We start from the raw sequence: 24,110 nt of genomic DNA on the forward strand, positions 1-24,110 counted from the left end.
AATGAGCACTGCAGAATGAAAATGTATAAGACAAAAAGTGAGAAGAAGGAGGAAAACCAGAAGGATCAAAGTGGGGAGAATGGAAAACATATCAGGCATTGGGCACTGCTGATGTGGGTCCTAAGAGAAGAAGAAGCATGGCATGTCTGGTAACCTGAAGAAAGTCACACAAAAAGTGAAGTAGAAAATACCAGTGGTGCATGCAGGTAATCCCAGAGGGTGAGACAGGAGAAGGATCACAAGTTCAAGGCCAGTCTGAGTAACTTTGCAAGACCCTGTTTCAAAACAAAAACTAAAACGGCTGGGGATATATCTTAGTGATAGAGTGCATTTAAGTTCAATCCCAATACCATTTTTTAATGGTATTTTTTAAATGGGATGTTATTTTGCATGGAAATTACATGATCACATTTGCATTTTAACATTCATAGATGAGCTGCCATGGAGAGAATACTTGTGAGGCCAATCTACAGCTGATTAGCCCAGGATGGGGCAACAGAGTTGGAAAGGAATGGATAGATGTGAAAGTCATTCTGAACTTGGTGATTAGTTGTGTGTGTATGTAGGAAGTGGGAGGTGGATAATTTAACTTGAGGAGGATTCCTGTTTTCCTGACTCACACTGGCACTGCTATGCACAGGCTAGGAGAATACTGGAAAGTATAGATCTAAGAGGAAGGATTCTGATGGGGACCCCTGGGATGTCAGAAGGAAACCAACCCATCGTCTATAGGTCATCTGTTCATTCTTGGGCTATATATGTTTGGGTAACCTTTCTCTACATCCATCACCTCTGGTTTGCCTCCCCTGGACGATTCCTAAGTTCCCAATTTCCCATCTTACTCCAGACTCCCTAAGGAACTCACTACTATGTATCTTCCTATGTGCTTGGTACATAGTAGGTACTTTATAAATATTTGTTGAAAGGGAAAAAAAGTAAAAGTAAAAGGTGCTAGAGATACTTGAAACCACAGAATAAAATGGCATATTTTCCTTAGATCACAATATAGACAATTTCACTTGAAATTTTGTTAAATTTTTAAAAATCAAATATTGCTTTTTTTTTTTGTACCAGGGATTGAATCCAGGGGCTCTTAGCCACTAAGACACATCCCCAGCCCTTAAAAAAAATATTTTACTTAGAGAAGGATCACAAGTTCAAGGCCAGTCTGAGTGATTTAGCAAGACCTTGTCTCAAAACAAAAATTACTTCCAGTAGTAGATTACTTAGAGACAGGGTCTTGCTGAGTTGCTTAAGATCTCATTAAGTTGCTGAGGCTGGCTTTGAACTCTCAATCCTACCTCAGCCTCCCAAGCCACTAGGATTATATGCATGAACCATTGCACCCCACAAGGATTGCAATTTCATTGAAACTTTATTTCAAATATTATTTTTATGTTAAAACAGATAATGATAGATTTTGAAGGGGAATGTAAAGTTCATATGATTTTTTAGGAGTCCATATATGCCAGGTGCAGTTCCTATCTCAAAACTAAAAATCAAAAGGACTTGGAATGGGGCTGGGGTTGTAGCTCAGAGGTAGAGTGCTGCCTTGCACGTGTGTTTCACCGGGTTCTATCCTTAGCACCACATAAAAATAAAGATATTGTGTCCATCTACAGCTAAAAAAAGTAAAAATAAAAATAAAGGGCTAGGGATGTAGCTCATTGGTAAACTGCCTCAGAGTTCAATCCCCAGTTACAAAAAAGAAAAAAAAAAAGAGTTGATATATGTCAAGAAAATGCTTCTACAGCTACCTTAGACTGTGTCCATTTCCCTCCTCAATCTCCCCAGGACCCTAGTTCCCCATTCATAATTCCTATATTCTTCTAGTCTTACAGACCAATGCCGTTGACTCATTGTGGAAGGCAGGAACATTTAGATTCTGCAAACAGAATTGGGGAAAAAAAGGCAGGAGCTTGAGGAAAATGGTGTTTGGACAAGCTGCTAAGGGGAGCTGGTGAATAAGTAGGTGGCACTGTTGGTCTGCATCAAGCATTTGTGACATACCAGTTGTGCAAGCTTCTCTGTCTTCCTTTTGCAATGCCCTGATTTGGGATGTGATGCAGGGACAGTCCCCATGCAACTCTCTCAACCTCTAGGATTAGCAATTTTCACTAGTCAACGAGATGAGGAAGTTCACTCAAGGGCATGAGCAGGCAGACCAGATAGAGGGGGACAAAGTTTAACCCTAAGGAATTATTTACTATCTCTGGAATGTCAGAAGCTGTCCCAGGGTCTGTTTTTTTCTTTTTTTTTTTTTTTTTTGGTTGGCAGTGGAGTCCCTTCTAGGGACTCTTAACATCCTTCTTCACTAATTACCTCTGATTCTTCAGCTCCTAAAGCCACATGGCTGATATCCTTATTGCTGCAGGAAAAAAGCCTTCAGTCTGAGATCTGGACTTCTGTGTCTAGGTCCTACAGAAGGTGAGGCCAGTGAAGTCTTGGCTTCTGCTAGATCAGAGGCAGGTACTGCTCTGCAATACCAAGTTAAGTGCTGTTCACGTCTGCAGAAGAAAACTGAAGTGAACCTCTGCCCTGCATAGTTACTGTATTCTTTAAAAGTACAGAAATCAATAGTGGGTAAAGTCTGGCTTTCAAACTGAAACATTCTGACCTATAAATACTACTTTAGAGGCAATTTATGTGACTCGATTAATCTTCAGTTGTTAGCTGGCTCTTACCTTTCCACCTTGAAGTTTTTTCACTTCTCAGACTTTCTATAAAGAAAGAGGCAATCTGGTATATAAGAAGTAGCCCTGAACTAAATCAAAGACCTGAATTCTAATTCTGTCTGTGCTGCAAACTGTGTGGGTATGCTTGGATAAGTTGCTTCACTTCTCCAGGCTTCAGTTCCTTTAGTTCCTCCAGACTGAGTAATTTTTGTGTGTGTGTGTGTGTGTGTGTGTGTGTGTGTGTGTATTGAGGATTAAACCTAGGACCTTGTACACACTAGGCAGGCACTCTACAACTGAGCTACATATGCAGGGCTCTCGTGTGTGTGTATGTGTGTGTGTGTGTGTGTGTGTGTGTGTGTGTGTGAACTAGGGATTGAACCCAGTAGCCCTCTATCACTGAGACACATCCCCAGCTCTTTCTATTTTTTACTGTGAGACAGGTCTTGCTAAATAGCTTAAGCTGGCCCCAAATTTGTAATCATCCTGACCCAAACTTCCAAGTAGTAGATTACAGGCATATGTCACTATACCTGGCTCCCAGACATTTTTAAATTTTATTTTGAGACAGAGCCTCACTAAATTGTCCAGAGTTGTCCTTGAATTACCATCCACCTTGCCTCAACCCTCAGGGTCACTGGAATTTCAGGCATGTGCCACTGTATCCAACTAAGTTTTTTTTTTTTTTTTTTTGGCTGAATTGAGCCTCTCTTTTCCAGGGTCCCAACTGAACAGACTATTATTCTTTGATTCTCATCATTGTTCTCTTTTCCACACTCCAGATGATTCTACTCTTAATGACTCAAATGTAATTCCAATTCAACTTGATCTAAATACTCAAATGATGCTAAAAAATTGTTCTCCATCTTTTGAGTCCTTTTTTTTCTGTGTTGCTTCATGGCTCAGGAAAGCTCTTTTACATCCTGGATTAGCAAGATCAGAACATATAGAGCACATCTTAGCTGAAAGTCCTAGTAGTAGTCAAGGTACTGAGGCTCAATGTCTTTCCTGTGTCATGAACTTAATTTAGCAAAAGAGGATATGATATTCTGTTTGAGCAGGCTTAGATCATATGCCCACTGTGAAAAGCAGTGGGAGAGGGGTTGTTTTCAAAAGAAAATTCCTATACTGTTAGCAGACAAAAATAGAGATGTTGGGGTTGGGTTTGTAGCTTAGTGGTAGGGCGTGTCCTTATCATTGGGGAAGGCTCTGGATTTGATCTCCAGCATTGAAAGAGATAGAGTGGGGGCGTGGGGGTGTCAGCCACAGATGGTACAAGACCTGGGTTGAGTCCAGGTCTTTCTTGGCACTAGGTAAGTAGGCAAACCTGAAAAAATTGCTCAATCTCTCTGAACCCTTTTTCTTTTCTTTCATATAAAACTGATGGATGAATCCATCATATAGGATTAAATTGGATAATGTATAAAGAGTACCTTCCTTGTAGTGGGAGCACAATGAGTGGGTGCTATGACTTAATTAATCATCCTAAAGAAACATTTCATCTCAACAGGTAGTCTTCTTTTTACAGTAACTTCTCTTTCAAGGTCTCTTACAGAATGAGGGTTCCTAACTTGCAATCTGACAAATCTGGATTTTAAACATGATAAAGTGTTGACAATTAATTTACGAAGATTTCAGTTTAATTTTCTCATAAAAGCAGGATTAATCTGGCTAAACAATTCTTTGGGTTTTTACCACAGTGCTGATTTTGTACTAGGAATTGAACCCAGGGATGCTTTACCACTGAACTACAATCCCTTTTATTTCTTATTTTAATACAGGGTCTCACTAATTTGATAAAGGCCTTGCTAAGTTGCTGATGCTGGCCTCCAACTTGTAATCCTCCTGCCTCAGCCTTCAGCTAGCTGGGATTATAGACATGCACCACCGCACCTGGCATGAATTTGCAATTTGACTGTAGAAGATCTGGAGTATTCTAGGGCTTTGTAGTTCAAAAAGAATGTTAACTGGAGTCACAGTGGTGAAAAAGTTTACTAAAACACTATGCTAGTGCACCATCACATTCCTTAAGAAGTATTAAGGCTAAGTACACAAATTTATGTCCATTAATAAAATGTCTCATGTACACTGTAAACAATGTAATAGGAATGAAAATAATTTACCAGGTTAACCCATAAAAGCTACAAACACTAAATCAAATATATAATTTTTAATTTTTTAGTTGTTGATATAATTTTATTATTTTTTTAAATTTTTATTTATTTATATGTGGTACTGAGAATCTAACCCAGTGCCTCACACATGCTAGGCCAGCGTTCTACCACTGAGCCACAGTGTACTTTTATTTAATTAATTTAAATAATTAATTTAAACCCAGGCACCTTTATTTAATTAATTAATTTATTTTTATTGGTGCTGAGTATCAAACCCAGTGCCTCACACATGCTAGGTAAGTGCTCTACCACTGAGCTACAACTTCAGCCCTAAAAAGTATAATCTTAATTCAAGTGGGAGTTTCTAATTTATGCCTGATATTGGCCGAACACAACAAATATATGTGTGTGTATACATATATGTGTATTTTTATCATAAGCAGCAAAAAAATTGTCATTATTGACTCAGTCAATGCAACAAGCTAAAGACATAGTTCTTGCCTTCAAGGGACTTACAATGTCGTTAAAGGGAGCAGAAAATTAATAGTGCAGTGTACACCACAAAGCAGCACATAAGTAAAATAAGTTCTGTGGGGAGCCACTCTGAATGATTTGAGCCTTCCATCCTGAAGCAAGAGGCTTTGACCGGTCATTACGTTTCCTAGTGACCTGGACTGTGGTCCCGGACCAGGAATTTGAGGGCGTGTCTTCAGATGTAGGCGTGTCACCCATAGAGTTGAGCTACACTCACCTATTCCTCTGTAATACTACTCCTTTGCCCTGTTTGGGATAGAATGTTCCATGGAACTACCCTTTTGTGTGTCCCCTTCTCTTGCTCTGCCTTTGGGTGTGGCCTTCCTAGATGTCAATCAACCTGCTGGCAGCAAACATCATGAAGCTAGACTCAACCCCCTGAAACCTGGCCCCTTGCCTCATTCTTGATTGACTTCTCCTCAATAAAGGGGTTCAGCAAGTGCTCTCTCTCACTCTCTCTTTACTGTGGACCCTTGAGGTCAGAGGAGCCGTCAGAGGACCCCAAAGAAAAAGGTATCTCTGTCTCTTGTGTGGTTATTTCATGCAGCCCAGTTCACCTGAAGTGACCCTAGTGTTTTAGTCATAAGGAATGAGACAAAGTTCTATAGATCTAGGAACCACTAGTAAAAATATCTCTCTTCCTCTCTTTCTCTCTCTATATCTCATTGGTAAGTGTTTGTGTATAAATACATATGACATTTGTAAAAATGCATTATATAAAAGCACAAAGCAGCCAGTTGCAGTGGCACACGCCTATAATCCCAGCGCTTCAGGAGGCTGAGGCAGGAGGATCTCAAGTTCAAAGCCACTCTTAGCAAAAGCAAGGCACTAAGCAACTCAGTGAGACCCTGTCTCTAAATAAAATACAAAATAGGGCTGGGGGTGTGGCTCAGTGGTCGAGTGCCCCTGAGTTCAATCCCTGGTACCCCCCTGCAAAAGCATATAGCACATATATAATAGATATATTCAAATTTGTAACTGAATCAACTTTACACTCTCATCAAAATGCAGTTCTACCAACTCTCTATTCAGAGATCCACTTTCTAGCTTGGTTTAGAAAAGCAGCTTCTGTCATCTACTAAAGAATTAATGAGGAAGTAATCTTGAAGACCACTTCACCTGGTGGTTGTGGTTAGATCTAGCAAGCACCATCTTGGTGATTAGACTCATACCAAATAAAGCATCTGCCAATCTCTGCTTTCTTTTCTTCCTTTCTTTTTTAGTGATCTACTTTTTTTTTTAATCTTTCTTTCTTACATTTTTTCTTTTTAATGTGGTGCTGGGGATTGAACCTGGAATTTGTTTATGCCAGGCAAGTGCCCTATCACTGAGTATATCCCCAGCCCCACCTCTATGTTTTTGAGCTTCCATTTTTCTAGGGTCCTGATTTTTCGATTCTTCTTTGAGTCACATCATCTTTACTGGATCCACACTATGTTGTTTCACTCCTGCTTTCGCAATTTTTTTCTTCTTTCTTTTTTTGTGGTACAGGGAATTAAACCCAGGACTTGTGCATGCGAGGCAAGCACTCTACCAACTGACCTATACCCCCAGCCCTGCTTACTCAATGATAATCACAATTAAGTCCTGTCTTTCTGAAATTTCACTGGGCCATAATGATAGACATTTGTGTATGATCCAAAACTCTTCAGATGTCCACTAACCCCAGCTAACTTCATCCTTCCTATAGGGGTTTTACTAGGTAACTCATAACAAAAGCAGTCTTATTTCCCTAGTGGTCAAGTTTTTGGGCACCCCTCACAGATATCATCAATTTTTACTCAGAGGGTACTCACTTGAACCATGAATTTATGACAGTGGCAAAGGATAAGGTGTGTGACTTCAGATGAATTAATATTGACTTCAACACCCTCCTCACATGGGTTTTTCAGATTTCTTTTTCTTTGAAAATTCAAGACAGAAAACATTTTTTGTTAAACAAGGTCTTCAATTAAGATAGCAAATTGAGGGTTTTTTTTTGTTTTGTGTGCGTTTTTTTTTTTTTGTTTGTTTGTTTGTTTGTTTTTGGGGCACTGGAGATCTAACCTAGGAACACTCAACCACTGAGCCACATCCCCAGACTTTTTTATATTTTATTTGGAGTCAGGGTCTCACTGAGTTGCTTAGGGCCTCACTAAATTGTTGAGGCTGGCTTTGAACTCTCAATCCTCCTGCCTCAGTCTCTGGAGCCACTAGGATTGCCGGTGTGCACCACCACATCCAGCTGCAAATTGAATGTTTTTTTTTTTTTTAAATATTTTTAGTTGTACTACACAATACTTTTATTTCTTTATTTCACACGTGTGAGGCAAGCACTCTTATCACTAGGCAAGGATTATAACCCCAGCCACCACAAATTGAGTTTTGAAGATACTATTTTTTTATTTTTCTGTACAAGGAATTGAACCCAGAGCCTCTTGCTTGCTACCACTCTACCACTGAACTACTGAGCCACTTTCTGAGTCCTATTTATTTTATTTTGGGACAGGGGCTTGCTAAATTGCAGTTTGGCTTTGAATTTGTGGTCCTCCTGCCTCAGCCTCCAGAGTTGCTGGAATTACAAGCTAGTAATACTGTGCCTGGTTTAAAGATACTTCATTAAGGACAAACTCTTTAACAAAATTCAACTTTGTCCAGGTGTGGTTGTGAGCATCTGTGGTCTCAGCTGCTCAGTAGGAGGATGGCTTGAGTCCTGGAGATCCAGGCCAGCCTGGGCAGCATAGGGAGATACTGCTTTAAAACAAACAAACAAACAGGGGCTGGGGTTGTGGCTCATGGTAGAACACTTGCCTTTCATGTGCGAGGCCCTGGATTCCATCCTCATCACCACATTAAAAATAAATAAATAAATAATAAAAGTATTGTAAAACAAACTACAAAAAAAAAAAAAACCTTTGTTTCTCTCTCTCTCTTTTTAAAATCCATCCATTAATTAATTAATTTTGTGGTGCTGGGGATTGAACCCAGCGCTGAGCCCTGGCAGCCCCAGCCCCTATTTCTCTATCTTAATATCTATACTTGTACCTCTCAGAGTCTAGTCTTATTACATGGAAATCCTCTGCTCTTATTTTCTGCCTGTGTTTATCTAGTTCCAACTGTGAGTTTCTCCTCAATCTCTACATTTGTGTGTTTGTGTGTGTGTGTGTGTGTGTGTGTGTGTATGTGTGTGTGTGTGTGTATATGTGTGTGTGGTGCTGGGGATTGAACCCAGTGCCTGAGCTCCTATTTGTTATTTTTCCCCATTGAGCTTCAGTGTTTTAGGACTCTGTGACAGAGATCTCACTTTTTAAATTTATTTCCAGGTCTCCATTATTTCTTTTTTTCTTTCTTCATTTATTTTATAATTTTTTAAATTTTAATTTGTCGGGGCTAGGGCTGTGGCTCAGCGGTAGTGCACTTGCCTGGCATGTGTGAGGCACTGGATTCAATTCTCAGCACCGCACATAAATAAATAAAATAAAGGTCTATCAACAACCAAAACAAATATTAATTCTATTTATTTATTTATTTATTTATTTTGTGGTACTGGTGTTGAACCCAGGGCTTCACACATGCTAGGCAAATGATCTAATCCTGTTTGTTTAGCGGTACTTAAAAAAAAAAAAGATCTTGAATTTTGTTATTGTTCATGTATCTTCTCTGTGGATGATAGAAAGTGTTATTTCTTTCTTCCATTGCTTAGTAAAATAGTAACCTTAATCTGCTCTACATTTATCATACATACTTTAAAAAAATTTTTTTTTTTTTTTTGGTACTGGGGATTGAACTCAGGGGCACTATGCCCCTGAGCCACATCCCCAGTTCTTTTTATTTATTTATTTTATTTTATTTTTAAATACCTACCCCTTTTTATTTTGAGATAAGATCTTGTTAACTTGCCAAAGTTGGCCTCAAATTTCTGATCCTTCTTTTTTTGAATTTTTTTTAGTTTTTGATGAACTTATATATATAAATATGTAATGCTGAGAATCGAACCCAGTGCCTCACATGTGCTAGGCAAGCGCTCTACCACTGAGCTACAATCCCAGCCCCAAATTTTTGATCCTTCTACCTCGGTCTCCCAGATTGCTGGAAGTACAGACACGTGAGACCGCACTCAGTGTGCTCTCTCTCTTCATTTCTGTGTTCTTCCTTTCATTCCTTCCAATATTTATTTGTTCTGTTCTTCCCCCTTTCTCCTCTCTGAGAATCTTCTGGTCAGCCCCTTTGCTTATTCTTCTGTCTCAGTGTACATCTCTGATTCTGTCTTGTCCTTCTCTTCCTGCCACTCTCTGCCTATCAGTCACTGTCAGCCAGTGGTTTGCTCTATAGTTGTTTGTCCTTTGTCTTTCTGTCTGCCACCAATTCAACATATTTCCTGCTCCCCTCCTCTGTCAGTGAGTCTTTCCACAGGCTGCCTTCTGCCCTTCTGCCTCTCAGCTCCCCTGACTAATCCTCTCTCTATTTCCACTCTCCTCCCTATGCTAATCTCTGGATCTGCCACTATCACCTCCATCTCTCCAGAGTCTATTTGTTCTCCTTATCACTCACTCTCACTATTTTTCTGTCTAGACTGGCTGTGCCTTTTATACTTGGAATTCTTTTCTATCAGCCTTTATTTTATTCAAATTTCTCTTGTCTTCTTTGTTTGTGGCTAGTTGTGATTTGGGTTCTTCTCAGCCTCTGTAATAACATCTTTTTCTATATTTCTGCAAAGGCGTTCTCTCTTGCTGACTCTCAATCTTTCTTTGCTTCTGCCTTCCCTGTGCCTCCTTCTATCCATCCCTATCTCTGTCATCCTCTTTGTCTTTCCTTTAGCTTCTTTTTTTTTTTAATATTTATTTTTTAGTTCTCAGCGGACACAACATCTTTGTTGGTATGTGGTGCTGAGGATCGAACTCGGGCCGCACGCATGCCAGGCGAGCGCGCTACCGCTTGAGCCACATCCCCAGCCCTCCTTTAGCTTCTTAACGAACTTTTTTTTTTTTTTTTGCGGGGGTGGCCCCTTCCCACTGACGAAATTTGATCATATGTGTTTGCTGGGGATTGAACTCAGGAGCACTTGACCACTGGGCCACATCCCCAGCCCTATTTTGTATTTTATTTAGAGACTGTGTCTCACTGAGTTGCCTAGTGCATTGCTTTTTTCTGAGGCTGGCTTTGAACTCCTGATCCTCCTGTCTCAGCCTCCAGAGCTGCTGGGATTATAGGTGTGTACCACCATACCCTGCTTGTTTATCAGTACTTTAAAAAAAAAAAAAGTCTTGGGGCTGCGATTGTGGCTCAGTGGTAGAACACTCACCTCTCATGTGCAAGGCCCTGAGTTCGATCCTCAGCACCGCATTATAAATAAAAAATAAAGGTATTATGTCCAACTACAACTAAAAAAAAATAAATTAAAAAAGAATCTTATCTTTTGCTTTTGTTTATGTATCTTCTCTGTGGATGATAGAAAGTATTATTTCTTTCTTCCATTGCTTAGTAAAATAGTAACCCAGGGCTGAGATTATAGCTCAGTGGTAGAGTGCTTGCCTTGCACTCATGAGGTCTTGGGTTCAATCCTCAGCACCACATAAAAATAAATAAATAAAAATAAAAAGGTATTGTATCCACCTATTACTAAAAATTTTTTAAAAAATAAAATAAAATAATAACCTTAATCTGCTCTACATTTATCATACCTTCTTCTTTTTTTTTTTTAATTCAGGATTGAACCCAAGGGCATTATACTCCTGAGCCACATCCCTAGTTCTTTTTATTTATTTATCAATATTTATTTTTTAGTTGTAGTTGGACAGAATACCTTTATTTTATTTATTTATTTTTATATGGTGCTGAGGATCAAACCCAGGACCTCACACGTGCTAGGCAAGTGCTGTACCGATGAGCCACAACCTCAGCCCCCCATGTTTTTTGTCTTATATTTTGAGACAGAATCTGCTAAGTTGCTTAGGGCCTCGCTAAATTGTTGAGGCTGATCTCAAGCTTGCAATCCTCCTGCCTCAGCTCCTGAGTCACTGGGATTATGAGCCTGTTCCACTGCTCTTGGCTCAATGTGGATGTTTTGACTGAGAAAGGAGGTGTCTTGTGTCATAGAAAACATATAGCAGGAATATCAGGGAAGGAAGGAAAGAGAGCTCTCAAATGAGACCCAGAAGAGGTCCAACTATTCTTTTATCCATTTGCAGCCAAGTGGGAACCTCTATCACCTGTTCTGCCCCTGCCCTCATTCTTTCATGAGACCCTGGCCCTGGAAAAGTCCTACAGTAAACACTCAGATTGGTTAATTGAGCTCCATCTATGGCTCTGGGCTTCAGTGCTATCTTAAGACAGACCTAGCCCATCCCCATTCCTCTAAGAATGTACATTTTCTTTGAAAGATCAGAAGATACAAAATAATTAAAAAGGTTGAACATAGTAGGACTAGGTTAAGCACAAACTCAATACCTGTAGTATGGCTTTGGGAACCAAAAGCATCAGCAGTAATTGCAGTGGCCTGAGTTATTCTGTCACTTGGCAACTGTAATACCCATTCCTACTGGCAATAGCATCTCTTGTGCCCCCTTCCCACTGACAAAATTTGATCACATGAGGTCTCTCTTTCTTCTGGTCCTACCCCCTTCATACCAGATCTTTCTGATTCTAGTGGGATCTCACTTTCCCTCATCTGTCCCTATGCTAGAGTAAAGAGTTTCTGTTTCTATTGGCAATTTCTTCCAGCTTCATGCCTTTTGCCACCTTGTATTGATAGCTCTGGTTGTTCTCTTCAGTTCTTTTTCTGGAAAGGGTGGTCATCTGATGATGGAATTCAGTGAACAGGAGCCCACATTCCCAGCCAGTCACCAACATCAGCATTTCTTCCTGGATCTTAAAAGGGTGGGGGGTAGATAGCCAGGTGCAGTGATACATGCTGTAGTCCCAGTGACTTGGAAGGCTGAGGCAGGAGAATCACAAGTTCAAAGTCACTCTCAGCAACTTAGCAAGGCCCTAAACATTTTAGTGAAATCCTATCTCAAAATAAGAATTAAAAAGGGCTGGGATGGGCTGGGGATATAGCTCAGTTGGTAGAGTGCTTGCCTTGTATGCACAAGGCCCTGGGTTCAATCCCCAGCACCAAAAAAAAGGGAGGGGGCTGGGAATGTGACTCAGTAGTTAAGCACCCAGTACAAAACAAAAAAGGGGGTACTAGGGGGAGGTTAATTAGCTGGAAGAGGACCTGAGGTACGGTAGTCCAGTCCTTATCCCCATGGAGAACTGTTCAGTAAAGATCACCATCTCCTTATCCTGGCCCCATCTCCTGTCTAGGGCTGGTAGAGGAGGAGCCTGCCATTTTCTGTAGACTTTTAGGCTGAGAATGGAATTGTCCCTGGTGACAGGCTCAACATCACATGTTCTAGTCCACCTGGTTTTCTTCAACCCAAGGAAGGGTGGGGCCAAGACCACAGTGATGACTGATCTGGATTCCAACACACAGTGTAATACTTGCAGCAACCACAATGACCAGTCCAGTTCCACCAAGGATGACCAGAGCAAGAGGCACCTGACATTGCTGCCAGAGCAACCACAGATTCATCTACCACAGGAATATCAGGTGGAAGAGGGCCACTGGTCACAGAGAGGGCTAGGAAGAGGATTTGGTGAGAAAGCAGCAGCAGTTTCTGTAGGTGCAAGCAGGCAGAGTTCAGCTCCAACAGCAGAGACACCACTAAGAAGCCCATGTAGTAACGAGATAGAACAATGGTGCTGAGGCAGCACATTATCTGGGAGAGGCAGCGCATTATCTGGGAGTGGAAGTCTAGGTCAGAGGACCTCCCATGACCTGCACCCATCATGTCCCAATCTCCCAGTCCCTATACAAGGGACTGTAGAGCATTTTGTGAAAGTTTCCCCAAACCTGACCTTTATGCTTTCCCTTGTCATGGGGACTGAACTACCTTGGCTCAGGGGCTGTCTAATCTTGGGGCTTCAGCATCTGTACAGTACCCCCAACTTCCATTCCTGGGCTTTTGTGCCCCATCCCTACACCCTATATCAGAAATCTCCATATTCATAGTTTCTGTGATCAGCTGGACACTTGGAGGGATCCAAGCTTCTTGGGCAGTGTCCAAATTCCAAACTGTGGCCAGCGGTCAATCCCTCCTCCAATTCATCCTAGGATTGGAATGATCAACCCCAGCTAGGGTCAAAGAATTTGTGTGAAGTCAGAGGAAAGAAAGCTAAAGAGAGGTTCAGAACCCAGGTTGGGCAGGTCTCCCTTCTTGTCTGGCCTCTCAGAGTCCTCCCACAAATGGTGACAAAGAAGGTCCTAGGCCTGACCAAGGTCTGGTTCCACAGCATGTAAGCTCCATTGGACAGGAAGTAACCTATGGAGGTGGGAGAAGGGGACCTGAAATTCCCACTCGAAATTTGCCCTTCACTGGCCCAGTCTTCCTTGCAGATCCACTGACATTGACCCCAGCAGCAGGTCTCAGGGCCGGTGGCCGTGAATCCAGTTGGCGGTCGTCTGAGAGAAATGGGGGAGCCACGGCCAGACTATCTGAGACCCCGACCCATTCTCAGTTTGGGTACTTCCCTCCCACCCATTCATGTCCCCACTCCAGTCTCAGACTTTGAAGCAGTCTCCAATCAGTTCTGAATGTACTCGCCGGGTCTTCTAGCCTCAGCTTTCCCTGTTCATCTCATTCCAGTGCCTCTCGAATCCCTGGGGGCCCCGCACGGGAGCAGCACCCCGATCCCGGTTAGCAGGCTGTATATCAGCGAGACTATAGGTGTACCGCCACTTCCAGCGGTTCTGTGCAGCAGATCCCGGCATGGGCAGCAACTGCAGCCCCCAGTGCAGCCCCCGGAAGGCGGCAAAGGAGGCTCCAGTAAGGAGAAATCCCGAAGGCGCCATGGCTCCCTGGGTCAACTAGATCCGGACGGGTTCCTGTGGCCCCTGTGCCTTTCCGCAGGACGCCGCCAAGACACTCTGCGGGATGGGTGGTCTGGCTTCCTTACACGGCTCCCTTGCCCGCCCCGCCCTCCGCATCTGCTATAACTTTCCTCTGCTTGTCCACGCCCCGATTCCTCCGCCTGGCGCTGATTGGAGCAGCCGTGGGGCCACCGCCCTAGGAGCCACGGCAACCGATCGCGTCCGGCATCAGCCTGGGGAGAGCGATTTGGGGTCTTCTGGGTACTAAGCAGGGCAACCGAGTTCAGAGAGACTGCCAGGATGTAAATAGCGGGTTTTTTTTTTTTTCAACTCCTCGTGTCCTGAATCCCTCCAAGTTTCAGAAATGGGTTCCTAATTTTACCTCACACTCCCGAGGGCCCCGCCCCACTAACTCTCACCTTCTCTTCCCTGTTGCCTCATCTTTCACCTACTGTTACCCCTCCCCACGCACCCCTCACAGACTTGAAGGTGAGGCAAGTGCAACCCAGCACTAGGGCCCAACACGGACTCATCTTTCCCTCCCGCTGTTAGTTGTGGGAATGCTACTCCTCAATTCCTTGGAGCCACCCTTCTGCTTCCCAAGGTTTCCAGAACTTTGACACATCCCAGCACTTGTTAAGTACAGGAGTCCTGCCCCCTTACATAGCTTCCGAAAAGGAACAACAGCCCCCATTTTGGAGAAGTAAACCACTGGGGACCCTAGCCTCTTTTTATTTTTCCCCATTTTTTTTTTTTTTTTTTTTAAGGAAGGCGGGGTGGAAATGGGAAGCCTCACCAATGCAGTCATGAGAACTTCTTCCTTTCTTGGTATCTTTTGGATAGGCAGGAGAATCTCTTCCAATCAGAGGACAAGGGAAGGTAACAGGTTCATGTCAGGTTGGGGCAGAATCAAAATAAAAAGTGGTGTTTTCAGCAGCAGGATTGTTAGGATCCTAGAACCCTCTGGGAATTGAACCCAGAGCCTCACAAGCAACAGGCAAGGGGGCTATAAGACTGAGCTACATGCCCAGTCCAGAAGTCTTAAGAAGAAAACCCTTCCCAATCCCTCAGCTCTTGGAGAGCAACAGTTTTTTTGTTTGTTTTGCTATTTTTCCTTCCTACTCCTCTCCACACCTTTTTAGCTGGCTGAGAGCCAGCAAGTCACAAAGCTGCTTTCTGTATGCTGAGGGCCAGTCCTGAAAAGTTAAGTTCACAGGGTTGCAGGAGACCCTGGGTTTGATCCCCAGTTACTCCCCACAAAAAAGAATGAAGTTCATAAACCAGTAGGTGCCCCATCCAAATATTTTCACCTGGGAACATCTCCTCCTTCTTCTACACCATCTTATCCAAAGGTTTAAAAAAATCAGTGATTTTTTTACATTTTTTTTTATTATACGGAAGCAATATACAATATTGAAAATTTGGAAATTACAGAAAAACCAAAGATGAAAATTACATTTATTCTACCATTCAAGTTAACCATTATTAACATCTGAGTATATCTTCAGTCTGTTTTCTATATACACAAGCATACACCCATTACAACAAAATTGTGTGTAGGTGGGTGTGTGTGGTATTGGGCATCAAATCCAGAGCCTTGTGCACACTAGACAAATGTTCTATCACTGAGCTACATCCCCACCCCTACAACCATATTTTAACAACAAAATTGGTTTTAAAATGAAACTGTCACATACACTATTTTTGTAACCTCTTTAATATTCAAAGAGCATTTTTCTTTCCAGTCAAAATGTTCTTGTACATGACTTTTAATGGCTGCACAGTACTCCACCATCTGGACAGATATACAATAATTTACTTAAGAAATCCCCTATTGCAAATTTTCATTACAGCAGAAAAGGAATGAATTCCCAAACAGTTGCTTTCCATTTTTCTTTAGGCCTGGAATGAACGAACATTTTATAACTAAATCTTTAATTATTTTCTTAAGAGAGTCCCAAATGTCGAAACACTGGTTTAAAAGATACGAAACTTTTTAGGGTGTTTAATACATATTATCAAACTTCCATCCAGAAAGGCTGTACCAATTTATACTCCCACATGCAATGTATAAGAGTTCTTTGGCCAATATTGCATCTTATTTATTATGCTAAGGGAAAAATGCTTTCAGTGATTTTTTTTCCTTCCTTAATCATTATTATAAAATCATTTTTTCATGATCTTATACATTTGAATTCCTTTTATGAATTTCCTGTGTATGTCCTCTCACAGCTGCCTCATGCTCCTTGAGGCTGCTTATATAAAAATCACAGGCTGGGAAAGAGCTGGAAGGCGGCAGGTGAAGCCATGGGACACTTCACCATGGTTTCACATCTCCAAGAGAGGCAGAAGGACTGAAGAACAATGGTGAGTGAAGTAGGAGATGGCTGGAAGCTTGTCCTTGGTGGAGGCTGGCTGTTCTCCCTCCTCCTGGGGAACTCCAGTCCTTGATGGGCCCCACTGCTGGCTGCCCAGATCCAGCCCTGTGCTCTCCAGGTCTGGTCAATCACTGGTCTTCTGCCTGCCTCTGTATTTTCAGGCTGCCCTTCCTCACCTCTGCTCTGTGATGGCTGAACATGGCAGAGCTATATGCTCCTAGCTGGATGGACACACTGTGGCCAGTGAAGTGAGGAGGGGAAGAAAGGGTGGAAGCAATGTCCAGGGACAGAGCAGTCTTTGTTGCAGCCTCTGAGTAGACTCAGTCTACCCACCCTCCTCTACCATAGTCCTACACACATCCTGCCCCTCAGATAAGGCTACAGAGGAGCTGGGTTCAATGATCTTCTCTCCCCTATGACTTTCAGTTTCTCATAAATGGAGAATAGGATCAAGCCCCCCTGCACATCTCCTCTCACCAAACAGATCAAACAGCTTCCTGTAATCCCAGAATTTGGGTAGTTCTGTCAGGGAGACTGATCCAAGGCTGAATCACACCAGAGCCCCAGCCCAAGCCCGCAAGTGAGAATGAACGAGGAGCTAGAGGTGGTGGGTTTACACTGTCTGACATCCAAAAGGGGGTCACATCCCACAACCCATCTTCCCCGGTTGTACAAGCCCAAGCTTAGTGTCAGTCACTACCCTGGAAAGCAAAGTGAGAGAAGCAGCAGTAGAACCCCATTGGCTGTTGGGTGGCAGGGGAAGCCTTAGGTCATGCTTGCATGGTGGGAAGTCAATATAAAGACTGAGCTCTTACTAAGTAGCTCTACCTCCCCACCCCCCAACACCTGGGATTGTAATCAGAGATGGGGGAGGGAGAATTTATGTGAAAAGCTGTTTTGTTTCCACCCACAGGGGAAGGAGAGCCCAGGCTGAGTCAGCACAGGTGGGTTTCTAATGCCCTCCTACGTACTCATCTGTGGGATTCCCCATCTCCAGGTGGAGAAACAGGTGTCCCAAAGATTTAGGTGTCCCTAAATCTAGAATCTAGGCCAGTCTAAGAAAACACAGGGAAAAGAGCAGAGGGATGACTTATAGAGGTCAGAGTTTTACTATCACCTTTCCCTAAAGAGTAAACTCACTTTTGGAAAGGCCAAGTAGGAAGATTGGGAGATAAGGAAAGTAGGTGAAAGGAGGAAATCTGGGTCCAGGTGTACAGAGTTTCCTTCTCTCCATTTCTTCTCATTGCCACACAAAGACCAACTAACCTTGGAGAGTTTGAGCCACCTATTCCCCAATTCAGCCAGCATCTCTATCTAAAGCTGCTCCTTTGCTGGGACAATCTGGGTGAAGGTTCTCTGAGAAGGGTTTTCTTTCCTCCCCAAAGCTATTATCACCCCTGCAGTTAAGATCTTCCCAGCCCCAGTTCTGTCACCTTCCAGATGATAGAGAAAGCAGATCCTTCTCCTCTTCCTCCTTGAAGCCAGGGGCAGAGGGCAACAGTTCTTCAACTGGCAGCTTTAGCTGGGTCAGGACATAAAGCTTGCCACTGAAGAACTACTGCGGCTCAGCCAGGTGAGGATGTGGGAGGCACAAGCTCCTATAAGGAAAGGGAAGAAAAATGGGAAGGCACTAAGCAGGGCTGTGTCACAGGGACACCATCCCACTGGCCATCAAAACCCAGCTCCAGCAGACCTTCAGCCTTCTAATGAGGGGGTTCATGGCTGGGACCTGGGACTGAAGGAGCTCTAAACTTCAGAGACAAACAGCTACAAAGAGACTTCCTTTGCTCCTCTTTACAGACCAGAGCTACAGAAACTCTTAGCAATCCACTAGGCACTTCAGCCTCTCCAGCATTCAGAGAGGGCAGGGTCTAGGACCCAGGTCACACCCCACTAGTCACTCAGATACCAGATGAGAAGTTGTACCTCAGGTCCAGAAATGTGAGTTCAGTGATCAACCCAACTGACTTGTTCCTAGAGAATTCAGCTGGAAGAGAGTTTGGGGGGCCTAGACTGGGGAAGAGTGAGGAAGGGAAGAGATCTAGTGTTTGGAAGAATGTCAGCAGAGGCTCCCAGACTGTAAGGGAGAGGACAGTGGACCTAAGCCTGGAGGGGAGGGAGGTATGGGCAGGGTGGCTGGGCAGCTTCCTCAGGACTCTCAGATGCCAGGCATTCCGCTTGCACATTCCGGGTACATCTGGTATGAATTCCAGGCTGTCTGCCGGCCCCTCCATGTCTGAACTTTGTTCCAAGTTCCAAGCCCCGCCCCCACAGTTCCAACGCATGAATCAGCAGGAAAAGCCGGGCCCTGCAGCATGGCCCAGGGAGGGGGCTGGGGGCGTGGCAGGTTGAGAACAGTGAGCTGGGGAGGGCGGGTCTGCAGTGACACTCTGTCCAAGGGCATGGCCCATGCCAGACTGAGAGGCCAAGGCGATTTTGCTTTGGGATTTCTATACTAAGAGAGTGGAAAGATTAGGGTAGGGGTGGGGGGTTTTCAAATTCCAAAAACCTCTTGAGAGGCATGAACTTTATGGTATCTTCCTTCTCTTAGGTGACCATCCAACTCTGTCCAACTCCTCTGTATGAGATGGCTCTGTTCTGCCCACAGAATTCAGAGCTGCTGAGAGTCTGTGCCAAGCAGGTGCCCTTGGCTTCAGGGAGGGGTGGGCCCAGGGCACTGACCCTCTGACCAGCTGCTCCATCAACCCTCTGGCACTCAGACAGCTTCTAGCCCAGTCTGACAGCCAGGATGACAGGCCAAATGAGTTGGAGGCTGGAACTAAGGCCAGAGGGAGGTGGGGGCGATAGCCTACTCAGAGGCCATGGGGAGGGGCCAAGAGTTGGCCGAGAGGTGGGGAGAGAGAGGGAGCCCAGTGATGACTAACCCAGGCGCCCCACCCAGCCAGCCGGCTTCCCAGGCGGTCAGGGCCAGGCCTGGGCTAGGGGCCTCATACCCGGACAGCCAGGGGGGAGGTGCAAAGGTGACCTTCTCTCCGCCCAAGACAGGCAGTTGGGGTTGGGGGGGTTAGAGTTTCCAGGCCCTCCTCCTGCCCGTCTCCCTCCCACCCTCCGCCCAACCGCGTGAAACCCTAACCTTTGGGTTGCATAAGGCCCCCGCACCGTCGCCGCCCCCTACTCTTCTCCCCTCCCCCCTTACATAACATCCCCCGGAGGGAATGAGAGGAGGGACCGGCCCGCCCAGCGACCCCTTCCCTGCCAGGGAACTGAACTGGCCCTGACCCAGTGAACGCCGGTAGAAGCAAAGCACCTCCCCGCTACTCGCTTGTCCAGATACTCCCCATACTAGACGGTCGACTCCGGATCCTCAGATCAGAGGGCGCCTGGGTTAGTCGACCCCGGCCCTCTAGCCCCTCATCTTGCCCGCAGCTACTCCCCCAGACCTTCCGCCATGGCTCTTGTCTCGGACTCTTTCTTTAAACCTCATGACACACTATTCCACCCAGTTCAGGTCCATCTCCCCTCGAGCGCCGCCGCCCCCGCCACCCCCTCTTCCCTCCCCCGGAAGGGCAGGGTGTGGCCGCCAGGACCCCACTTTACCCCATTACCCCGTTACCACTACTCCCCCCCAGTGTAACCGGGTCCCCAGATCACACCCACCTGGTGCTGGGTGTGGGGGTTGCTGAGAGTTAGGGAGCAAATCACTGCGGTCCGCTCCCCACGGCCGGCGGCGCTGTCTCTTCCCAGCGCCCAGCACACACCGGCTCCAGTCTCCGATCAGCTGGCAGCGTCGTGACGCACAAGTTGCGATTGCACCGCCCAGGGCCAATCACCGCCCACTGCTGGGCAACGTGACCACACCCACTCGGGGGCGCCCTCACTTCTTCCCTGGTCCCACCCCCTCCAGGCGTCTCGGTTCTGATTGGCAAGAAGGCCACCCCTTTGCCTAGCAGTGTTGCGTTAAGCCACGCCCACAAGCTCACAAACTGACCAATAGATGAAAAGGCGTGGCCTACCCCTCCACCCAAACGACTGGCTTAAAAGAGAGCTACGTCAAACCGGAGTCTGAAGAGAAGAAGGAAGTAAAGGCGTGTGTGTTTGCAGGGCATACTGGTTAGTGTAGTTTTCGGCCTGACACTCTCGTTCCCAGAATGCAGCGGGCTCTGTGAGTTGGCATTTTTAAACAGATCTCAGAATCCATCCCGGGGAAATCCTTAAAGGGCTACAGCCCCATCTTTCTGGAGCCGTGAGTGCTTCTTTTAGACAAACCCAAATCGGATTCGCTGGCCTCCGCCGGAAGCTATAACTCTCTAAAGAAAGGTGAAATAGGCGATGCAGCAGGAGTGGGCAAAAATGAAGCTGGAAATCAGCCCCTGAGGCAGCAGACTATTCCGTTGGGATACTTCTTGAGGGATTTTGGGGGAGAGAGGGTAGCCCACCTTGTCCAGCCCCAGCTTTCACTGGAGAGAGCTAGTCGACTCCTCCTGGGGAACCCTTTCTAATCAGCTCAGCTTTATTCTTGTTCCTGTCACAGAAGAGTTCTAGAGCCTCTCAAGGGACAGCTTCCTAATAAAAGGAAGAGAGCACAGTCCTCAGTTTAGAGGAAAGGCTTCAGAAATTAGGGGATGGGCGGTGCCAAAGTGCAAGTGACCAGAAGTCCCACTCTTTGATTAACCTCCATTCTGTCCCGCCCTCCAAAGCTCTCCATAGACTCCGGCCTCTTAGGGAAGCGATTTCAAAGGTGGAGACCAATGAAGAGGCTGCTCCTTCCCCAGAGACCAATCAGAGTCTACAGGGCGGGGGATGGGCACAAACTGAAATGAACCCAATGACTTGGCAAAAGCTGCTGAATTGCTTATTTAAAGGGACAAGCTTGCGACCCGCTCCATCCCATCACTTGCTCACCCCATCACCCTCACCAAAAGGGAAAGTGTCCATAAGAATCCATCACTTAAAAGATCCAAATTGAGGGTACCGGTAACAGATAAAGTTGGAGCATAAGATAGCTTCTTCTGTGTTAATACAGACTTCATCAGGTGATTGCCATGGTTCCTTGGAGCTCCAGAATTCTGTGTTCAGAACATTATGCCTTTAAGGAGACATCCTGCCTTCCGCCCCAGTAACAGCTGATTGTTGGAAAGTGTGACCTTAGGGGACGAATCAGCTGTTACCACATCCTCCTCCTTGCATGCCCTCCTCCATCCTATTGTCCAGCACTACTCCTCCAGAGGAGGGGAAATTAGGAAGTGGAACCCAAAATATGGGGGCCAATTGTATGAATCTTGCTCTTTCCCATCACTGCAAGATTGTCACTCCAACCCAGCTCCTTAGAGATTGTGAGTTTGGAGCTAGAGGTATTTCCTGTCAGCATAGTCAGCTCAGACCCGCCCTCTCCAGTCTACTGAGGAGGCCACTATTGGGGAAGCCCGGAATGGTGGACAGCTGGGTGTGTGGGCCCTTGAGGAGGGTACTGGAGACAGTACAGTGAAGCTGCAATCTAAGCTTCACTGCGGAAAGCAAACCTTAGGGTCAGAACCCAGTTTCCCATGCCAGCTGCCCTCTACTCCCTGCTCAGGTTGCTCTATTCCTCAGCAGTCAGGAGCCTGCTGAGGGGATCTTCCTGGCTTTGCCATATACTCACTTCTAATTATCCTCGGGTGCCAGCTGGCCCCTGGGCTGGCTGGTTCATCATTTTCTTTAAGTGGTACCCTGCCCCCATCCACCCTCCCAGAATGTGGAGCTGTCCTGGGACGGCAGTTTGAACTTACTGGTCTGAGAAGCCAGGGCTTTGGCTGGGAAGTCCTGCAGAAAGACCTAGGTAAATATTTCACCCTGCTGGCTGAGAATGCTGACATATGCCTGTAATCCCAGCAGTTTGAAGGTTGAAGCAGGAGGATTGCAAGTTCAGAGCCATTTTCAGAAACTTAGCAAGGCCCTAAGCAACTTGGCAAGACATTGTCTCAAAATAAAAATTTAAAAGGGAATGCAGTTCAGTGATTAAGCACCCCTGGGTTCAACCTTGGAACAAAACAAACAAACAAACAAAAATGTGTATGTATTTTGCCCCAACCCTAAGCTGGGAGTCAGGGTCACTCCAGGACAAGCTTAATGTGAAGTCCCAGGACTGACTTGGCAAGGTTGGGAGAAATTGAGCAGGGCCCTGGCCAAGCTTGGAAGAAAGAGAAGTCTCATTAGCTGCCCCATTCTCCATTATCCTTAGCATAGAAATCTCATCCTCTTTCTCCACAAGGTCCTGGGGGTACCCTTTTCCATTTTGTTTTGCTCCCTAACCTTTCACCCAAAGCAGGCTTTGAGTTTAGATTCTCAACCTAAACATTCTTGACATTTTGAGACAGATAATTTATTGTTGGGGGAGGGGCTGCCCTGTGCATTGTTCCATCCCTGACCTCTACCTCAGATGCCAGTAGCAACCCCCCAATTATGACAATCAAAAGTGTCTCCGGATTTTACCAGATGTCCTGGGGACCAAAATATTACTGTTGAGAACTACTGAGTTAGGAAAACTTGGGTTCAAATTCTAGCTGTAAGCTTATAGAAGATACTTTCCTCAACTACAAAATGGGGTGAATAATAAATTCATGTTTGTTTGTAAGGATTTAAATATATTGTTTGAAAACAGGACAGTACCTGGCCCACTGGCCCACAGCTGGTACATTAAATGTTAACTTCCTTTACTTTTCTCCCTGCCAGATCAGTGAGAGCTGACCTCACTCAGCTTGGGCGGACTTCCAGGACAGCTGCAGCTTCCCTCCCTAGCTATCCAAGATATGACCTCCTGGAAACTCAATATTGAGGTTGGCAAAGGGGATTGACTAATTTGGTCCCAGATTCTCTAAAGCCCAAAGGTGCTTGAGTTGAGATTCAGGGAGAGACTTTGTGGGGTGAGGGAGAGGTAAATTTGGGAGTAAAACTATTATCATTATTATTACTAATTCTTATTATTTTGTAGTGCTGGGAATAAAACCACTGAACTATATCCCTTATTAATATTATTAGTGCTAGGAATCAAACTCAGGGTCTTGTACATATATCCTAGGCATGCACTATAGCCCTCGCCCTAGAGCATTATTTTTCAAGATATGCCTTGAAGATTGCTGCTACCTGGGTGCTTGTTAAAATTCAGATTCCTAGGTCTCACCCTTTCCAGTCTACTAAATTAAAAAGTAAGCTCTATCAATAAAAAAATGAATTAAAATAAAAAAGTACAACCTATTAAAAACCACTTCTTGTTGGATACAGTGGCACATGCCTGTAATCACAGTGGCTTGGAGGCTGAGGCAGGAGGATCGTGATTTCAAAGCCAGCCTCAGCAATTTAGCAAGGCCCCCTAAGCAACTTAGTGAGACTCTGTCTCTAAATAAAATACAAAAAGGGCTGGGGATGTGGCTTAGTGCTTAAGCACCCCTGGGTTAAATCCCTGGTACCAAAAACAAAACACAAAAAAACACTTATCTTGGGCCTGGAGATATAGCACTGTGGTATAGCACTTATTCTAGCTGTCATGCAAGAAGTCCTGGGTTCAATCTCCAGAGCTTCAAAA

General features: G+C 44.9%; 1 protein-coding gene and 1 long non-coding RNA gene across 2 annotated transcripts; both read right to left on the minus strand.

Annotated features, from left to right (window-relative positions):
• Positions 1-12,502: 12,502 nt before the first annotated feature.
• Positions 12,503-14,195, minus strand: Tlcd2 (TLC domain containing 2). Its single transcript, XM_078041084.1, is given in 7 exon segments — positions 12,503-12,754; positions 12,756-12,906; positions 12,908-13,065; positions 13,587-13,618; positions 13,621-13,805; positions 14,019-14,065; positions 14,067-14,195. Coding segments are annotated over 7 exon segments (954 nt in total).
• Positions 14,196-15,912: 1,717 nt separating this feature from the next.
• Positions 15,913-22,444, minus strand: LOC120884179 (uncharacterized). Its single transcript, XR_005726467.2, has 3 exons — positions 22,318-22,444; positions 20,210-21,618; positions 15,913-18,189 (listed from the first exon to the last, which is right to left on the minus strand). It is a non-coding gene; the product is annotated as an uncharacterized LOC120884179 (long non-coding RNA).
• Between the last annotated feature and the right edge of the window lie 1,666 nt (positions 22,445-24,110).

Source organism: Ictidomys tridecemlineatus, chromosome 3 (genome assembly GCF_052094955.1).
Source record: "Ictidomys tridecemlineatus isolate mIctTri1 chromosome 3, mIctTri1.hap1, whole genome shotgun sequence".
Lineage (NCBI taxonomy): Eukaryota > Metazoa > Chordata > Mammalia > Rodentia > Sciuridae > Ictidomys > Ictidomys tridecemlineatus.